Here is a 7,388-nt window from a genome sequence, read left to right as displayed (position 1 = left end):
TCACCTTACAGGCAAGAAGGAGCTGGAAAGAAGTATTCCAAGTCATGAAATCCAAAGACCTACATCCAAGATTGATCTATCCAGCAAAGCTCTCATTTAGAATGGAAAGGCAGATAAAGTGCTTCTCAGATAAGATCAAATTCAAGGAGTTCATCATCACCAAGCCCTTATTATATGAAATGTTAAAGGGACTGACCTAAGAAAAAGAAGATAAAAAGATGAACAGTGAAAGGACAGCAAACTCACAGTTATTAACAACCACACCTAAAACAAAAGCAAACTAAGAGGACAGCTAGATCAGGAGCAGAACCATAGAAATGAAGATCACATGGAGGGTTAGGAACAGGGGAGTGGGAGGAGGATAAGGGGGGAGAAGGTACAGAAAATAAGTAGCATAGACAGTAGATAGAAAATTGATGGGGGGGCAAGAATAGTATGGGAAATGTAGAAACTAAAGAACTTGAGACGCGTGGTCATAAACTAAAGGGGGAAGTGATGGGGGAGGGGGTGTGGAGGGGGAGAGGAATGAAGGGGGGAAATAGAACAACTGTAATGGAATAATCAATAACATATTTTTTAAAAGAACATGGAAAAAATAAAAATAATAAAAATAAAAATAAAGAAATAAAATATTTTTTAAAAATTGGAGGATCAATCCAAGAGGCCCAATATTCAACTAAAATAGGGGACAAAAACAACCACCAGAAAATAGAATGGAGGAAGTGTCCCAAAAATTGATTTCCAAATTAAAAGATCCACCAACTGCCCAGAATAAATGGGCATCATATAGAAAGTTTAGACCTCTGGAAAAGTCTAGAAACTGCTAAAGAGAAAAATCAGCTCACACATACAGGATTAGCTATCAGAACGTCATTTGACTTTTCAACAGCGACAGTAAATCATGTCCTGAAAATTCTGAGGACAATTTATTTCCAATCCAGATTCTACACCTAGCAGAACCATCAGTCAAAGTTACTGGACTACATGCTCTGCCAAAATAAGAAAACAAATCAAGAGCAGGGGGTGACGGATGGGGCAAGGGATCCAGAAAACTGGCTCCAACCCAGGAAGGAGGCAAAGGAAATTCCTCGGATTGTGGTAGAGCAACGTCTCAGGACAATAGGTCTCAGCCTGGAGGGTGTGAGCAGTCGGGATGGAGCCCATGGAGGAGGTCTCCAAGAGGGCAGGGCTGCGTTTCCCTAAGAAACAGGTAGACCTGTAAGGTTACCTACCTGGCACGTTCCACCAGGTTGAACTGTTGGGGGAACCCTTGGGGGATGAATTAGTGATGGGTAAGGAAGGAAGTCTCTTGGTTTCTTTTCTCAGCGAGGCGATGCATAACTTCCAGAAAAGCAAAAAGGTGGTCCAATGAGGGAAATGGAACCTTAGCGCACAGCACACAAGCAAGGCCGACCTTCGAATATTTGCAGTCACAATAACTGAACGCTGAACTCTGACGCCACCACAACCAAACTTTCTAACTGAACCAGGAGAGGAGGAGCAAAGCGTGTGACAGAAGGGGTCAGAGAGAAGGGTGGCAAACCATCTTCCGTTGCAGGGAGGTGATAGATAATGTCTTAAAAGTAGGAAATCCGGATCAGAAGTGCCATGTAAAAATAAGGAGGCAGGTGACAAACGAGCCACCTAAAATGTGTGAGAGAGTGGCTGTGTCTGGAAGGGGGAATTGAGACTGGGGAAGGGTGGGGCTGGGGACCCAGGTGCCACGGTGTGAGCGACGTCTCCTACAGCCAGCTGTTTGACTTTTCATTCAATACAAGCGTAAGTGTAATAGAAATTAAAATGAAATTGAAAACAGAAAAGATCCAACTGCACGCCAGTCTGTAAAGTCGTGAGGAATGAAGCTGAGCTGGGAGCTCTTCCCCCGGACTGGAGTAAAGGAAACGCTGGCCTTGACTTCTGCCTAGATGAGCAGGACAAGGGCAGCTTTTCTAGTCAGCTGTGCGGGATGAAGAGCAGAAGGCCAAGCCTGGGGTACATAGGGGAGTCTGTGAAGTAAGGACCGGTCCGGAGCTGGGAGGGAGTTTGGGAACCCCTGCCAACGAGGCCAAGGTGAGTGGCTAACAAGGGCTAATAATGTCAAATGCGGCTTTGAGGTCCAGGGCAGTTAACTTAAAACAGACTATTGTGCACTGGGATCTCACACAGTCCTGGGTCACCGCCCCCTTCACCCCCAAAGAGGATTTTCCAAAAGCAATGGGAACAGCACAGAACCAGGCAAGCTTGGGGCAGCTCCCAAGTACAGCTCCCAGGTGCAGCACACACCTCCGCCTGTGGCTTCTTATTCTCTGGCAGGCAGGACACTTAGTTACCGGATAAAATATGGGCAATATCTGAGATATACTGAAATTGTTGTTTATCTGAAACTCAAATTTAACTGGGTGTCCTGGGTGTCCATATGCTCACCCTAGCAACCTCGGGAGGCTAGCCTGCCCTGGACAAAGCGTGGAGTATCTCAGCCTTGTAAACTGAGACTTTGCTGCGGGCCACACCCACCAGCCCCCTGCCAGTCGTGGGGGAGGGGAGCACCAAGGTTGTAAGGTTCAGAGGGTGGGCCTAGGAGACCTGAGGCTGGAGAAGGAAGGATTTTTCGCTGAACTGTCGTTCGGGACAGTTCACCCTGTCCGGGAGGATTTTAGGATTTTCACCCTAAATCCTCCCTATAAAGGGAGTTGGTTGAGTTCAGGTCTTCATGAGCCTCCAGGGGCAAATCTGGTGCCAGGAAAAGCACTCGGGTGACCACTGCACTGCTCAGAACCTGCTCCCTGCGGGCACCTGAGGTCAGGTCTACACCTCCAGGGCGAGGACAGAGAGAGACTTCCATGTCCTTCTTGTGCAATTGTTGCCACAAGCACGTATTACTTTTAGAATCAGCAAAAGGCACTAACGGCATTTCCATATTGCAAACAAAATAAAGTACGGCTGCGGTGGACCAGAAATCTGTGCGGCCCCCTCCAAATCCAGGATTCTGTAATTCTAAGTAATTTCTTGTTCTTTATTTGCACGTCATTTCAGGAGCATTAAGCGATGCAGCCTTCTTGGAGGGTTTTTTTGTTTGTTTGTTTTTATTGCCTGAGGACCCTAAGCCTCCCACTCACTCACTACTCAAGCCCCCTGCCCCGAATGCTGCTCCCACTGTGGAGCACATCACCGTCCCCACTCTTGGAGGTCCCCTGTTCTGGTGTGGCCAGGTCCAAGACTCTAGGCTCATTCCTGGCCTGGGAGACTCCCCAGATGACCTGTTCTGAGGCCAAGGAAAGGGGGTGAGAGCTCACAGACCTTAACAAATCCTGAGAAGGGGGGTGTGTCCCACTCGGGGACAACTGTCTCTTTCCCAGCACACTAGAACCTCTCCCTGGTAAGATCCCCCACTGGAAGGTCCCCATGGAGGATGGAAAATGCCCCATCCATCTGCAGCATAAGGTAGAATCCCAGAAGACAGAGGGTCCACTCCTGGGTCACCAAACCTGGCTGGAGCCCTAGTTCGACCTCCTACCAGCTTTGTGACCTCGGGCAGGTCACTTAACTGAAGCCAGGACGTCCTGAGGATTAGAGATAATGTCCTCTGGAGGATGGACAGAAAGAAGGAGTTTTGAGCTTTTCTTTGTTTACTTATTTTTAGGGAGGGAGAGAAACTTCAATCCGCTGCCTCTCTGCTGCCCCCAGCTGCGAGGCACCCAGGCATGTGCCCTGACTGGGAATGGAACCAGCAACCTTTCAGTGCGCAGGCCAAAGCTCAATCCAGTGAGCCACACTAGCCAAGGGGAAAGAAGGAGCTTTTCATCTGCTATGCCCACAGACCCCCAAACTGCTGCGGAAGTTTCCCCGCCCTCCAAGGACGCCCTCCCTGCCTGGTGCCAGGAGAGGGTATCCCCAGCCCAGGAGCAGTGACTCGGCCTCCCGGCTCAGGCGAAGCCTCCTGGCCCACGACCTTGGAGGAACCTGGGAGAAAGCTTCACCAGGCGACAGTACTTTTCCACTGCACTGCTCAGGCCACCTCCGCTGGCTTTCTGCGGTGCAGACAAGAGGCAAAACGAGCCGGGCCAGCCCCATCCGGAACCCACCCCAAATCACTCCTAGAAATGGGGTAAGGACACGTCGTGCTGCGCGGAAAGGGGGGGTCGTAGAAAGAGGGGAGAGGGGTCCCTAATGAGGGTAGGGGAGACTGGAGAACACCAGCGAGGCCAGAGAAATTTGCATTGGCAAAGCCCTCCCGTACATTTCAGGAGATTCCTACCTTCACCGCCCCTGCCACCCCCACCGATCCAGCAGTAATGATTAAACCCGGTCTACCGCGCCTGTGCTGGGTTTCGGGCAAGGAGCAGCGCTAGCCCGTGAGGGGGAGGAGAGAGAGGACGAGGAGGGGAGGGGACGAGAGAGCTAGCGGTCCCACCCGGTGATGCAGCCAGCCCTGGGAGGTGGAGCCGCGACGCCCGAAGGAGTCCCCACCGCAGTCGCGCTCTCTGTCTACCCCACGGAGCAGCCGCCCGCCAGCCCCGGCTCCGGAGACCTCCCTGACGCCGCGATCTGGGCGGCGGGGACCGCGGGATCCCCCCTGTTCGGGCTGGGGGCGCCTCCACCCCGCCCAGCCCCTGCCCCTCCGGGCTTCCCGGACGGCTGAACGACTCCCAGGGGGAAGCTATTCCCGGCCTCCCGGCCGCCGCCCGAACATCTCGGCTGCCAACCCGGCTGGGCACAGGGCATCAGCGAAGCCAACCGTCACTGGCCATCTCCGGGCACGGACTGTCTCCGGCGCCGCCAGCTTCTCGCGACCCCGGGGCCGTGGGCTTCTTGCCCTCCCCTTCCCCCGGCTGCTGGCCAAGACGCCCGCGAGCTCCCGGCGCCCCCAGCCCCCCTGGCCGCCGCTGCGATGCTGCCCTGGAGACGCGACAAATTCGTGCTGGTGGAAGATGAGGCCAAGTGCAAGGCGAAGAGCCTGAGTCCCGGACTCGCCTACACGTCGCTGCTCTCCAGCTTCCTGCGCTCCTGTCCAGACCTGCTGCCCGACTGGCCGCTGGAGCGCCTGGGCCGAGTGTTCCGCAGCCGGCGCCAGAAAGTGGAACTCAACAAGGAAGACCCTACCTACACGGTGTGGTACCTGGGCAACGCCGTCACCCTGCACGCCAAGGGCGACGGCTGCACCGACGACGCCGTGGGCAAGATCTGGGCGCGCTGCGGGCCGGGCGGGGGCACCAAGATGAAGCTGACGCTGGGGCCGCACGGCATCCGCATGCAGCCGTGCGAGCGGGGCGCGGCGGGGGGCTCTGGGGGCCGCAGGCCGACGCACGCCTACCTGCTGCCGCGTATCACCTACTGCACAGCGGACGGGCGCCACCCACGCGTCTTCGCCTGGGTCTATCGCCACCAAGCGCGCCACAAGGCCGTGGTGCTGCGCTGCCACGCCGTGCTGCTGGCGCGGGCGCACAAGGCGCGCGCCCTCGCCCGCCTGCTCCGCCAGACCGCGCTGGCGGCCTTCAGCGACTTCAAGCGCCTGCAGCGCCAGAGCGACGCGCGCCACGTGCGCCAGCAGCTCCTCCGCGCCGGGGGCGCCGCTGCCTCGGTGCCCCGCGCCCCGCTACGCCGGCTGCTCAACGCCAAGTGCGCCTACCGACCACCGCCCTCTGAGCGCGGCCGTGGGGTCCCGCGCCTCAGCAGCATCCAGGAGGAAGACGAGGAGGAGGACCAGGACACGGAGGAGCGCCAGGAAGAAGCTCCCCAGTCCGAGAGGCCCGAGGTGCTCAGCCTGACCCGGGAGCTGAGGACCTGCAGCCTGCGGGGTGCCCCAGCGCCTCCGCTGCCCGCACAGCCCCGCCGCTGGAAGGCGGGCCCGAGGGAGCGGGCGGGCCAGGCGCGCTGAGAGCGGAGGCAGCAGGACTCGCGGCCCCAGACCCCACCGGCCTGACTTCCAGCCTCCACCCCGGCCCTGCCCGCTTGGCTCCTCCCTGGTCCCCCGCCGTTGCCTCCCTTGTGGTCTCCATTGTTGTCTGCTCTGCGCCTCATCCAGGCTCAGGGTGATGCCTCACTCGCCCTTGATTATCGGGGGACAAACTGGGGGGAGAAGTGTTCAGTTTTCGCCTCCCCCCCCCATCCGGAGTTTCTGGGCGCCCTCCCTTGTGGAATTGCCTCCTACGCTTTACACCAAGTCTCTCTGGTAAACCCAAAACATCCTCTCAAGAGAAGGGAGGAGAAGTTTCTAGACATTCAGGGGGGTGGCCTTGGACCTTGGCCAGTCTAGTCTTTCTCTCTGGGATGAGACCCATCCTGGCGAGACCTTCCTGTAGGGGAAGAATAGCGGCCCTGGAGAGCTGAGGCCAGGCCCGCGGTGGGAGCTGTCTGCTGCCGTACACACAAGGAAAGGCCCAGTGCCTGTCCTCTCTAGCCCTTGGAGGACTCCTGGGACTTCACTGTTCTGCCTCCGGAGAAGGCGGGGGTGGTGGGTGACCACTCTGCACCAAGCCCTGGCACCCACACAGGACTGTTCATCCAACCCCTGTGTGCAGACAGAGCTGTGTGGTGCCCCACAGCCAGGACCCAGACAGGGCCTCCAGCGGAGGTAAGGAGGACCTTTGTCAGGTGCTTGGGGACACTGACTACCCAGAAAGAGGACACAGGAGGGGTGGCCCCAAGTTGAGGTTTGTCAGAGTGGGAAGGTCCCCACAGCAGCTGGGTCTCCAAGCAGGACGAGGAAGGAGGGTGCATCACCCCAGCAGAGGGGTGGGCCCCGCCCGGGTGTCTGTCAGCAAGGCCACAAAAAGCCCAAAGATCTCTGTGTCACCAATTGGTCATTGTAAATAAAGTGGACCTGCTTTTTCAGCCGCGTCATCCTTCCTGTGCTTGATGCCAGGCCTGCTGGGGGTGGAAGATTATCGTCAGAGCCCTGAAAGAAAGGAGAAGACCCCGGGAAGAGGCCTGTTAGCAGCTGGCGTCAACTCTCAGGATGGGGGTGGGGGTGGGGGGTGGTAGGAGGGCTGCTGCCAGGAAGCTGTTCCCTTAACTTCAGGGAACCAGACAGTAGCAGGTGCCTGGTCCGCAAGTCACGAGTGTCAGGCCCGGAGGAGTGCCGACTGTCGGCCTCGGCCTCCCAGAGCGTCTCTCCCTCCTGGGCACTCAGATGCACGTGTCTCTGGGACACTCGGCAGGAAGACAGCACTAGGCAGGGGGCTTCTCGTCACCTCCGTGTCTTCGAGAAGACTTCTGTGTGTGTCAACACCTGTGTTATACGGCATGTCTCCTCCGGCCTGAGAGGAAACACAGCGTATAACACGTATTGTCTTCAGAGGAGCTGGGGACATCTGTCCAGACCTTTGGGACACGGTGCATCTGGAGCTTGGGTAACTTCTTTATTCCAGTGCTGAGCTGGGCATGGATCC

The 7,388-nt window shown here is 56.7% G+C and overlaps 1 protein-coding gene across 1 annotated transcript; it reads left to right on the top strand.

The window, feature by feature from the left end:
• The first annotated feature begins 3,727 nt into the window (after nucleotides 1-3,727).
• On the top strand, nucleotides 3,728-6,814 carry FAM43B (family with sequence similarity 43 member B). The gene is made up of 2 exons (XM_037140064.2): nucleotides 3,728-4,105; nucleotides 4,245-6,814. Exon 2 carries the CDS (start codon nucleotides 4,889-4,891, stop codon nucleotides 5,873-5,875), a length of 987 nt encoding a protein of 328 aa, XP_036995959.2. The 5' UTR covers nucleotides 3,728-4,105; nucleotides 4,245-4,888; the 3' UTR covers nucleotides 5,876-6,814.
• The last annotated feature ends 574 nt before the right edge of the window (nucleotides 6,815-7,388 follow it).

Source organism: Artibeus jamaicensis, unplaced genomic scaffold, assembly GCF_021234435.1.
Source record: "Artibeus jamaicensis isolate MK-2021 breed Jamaican fruit bat unplaced genomic scaffold, CSHL_Jam_final scaffold_847, whole genome shotgun sequence".
Lineage (NCBI taxonomy): Eukaryota > Metazoa > Chordata > Mammalia > Chiroptera > Phyllostomidae > Artibeus > Artibeus jamaicensis.
This window is presented reverse-complemented; position numbering and strand designations above follow the sequence as displayed.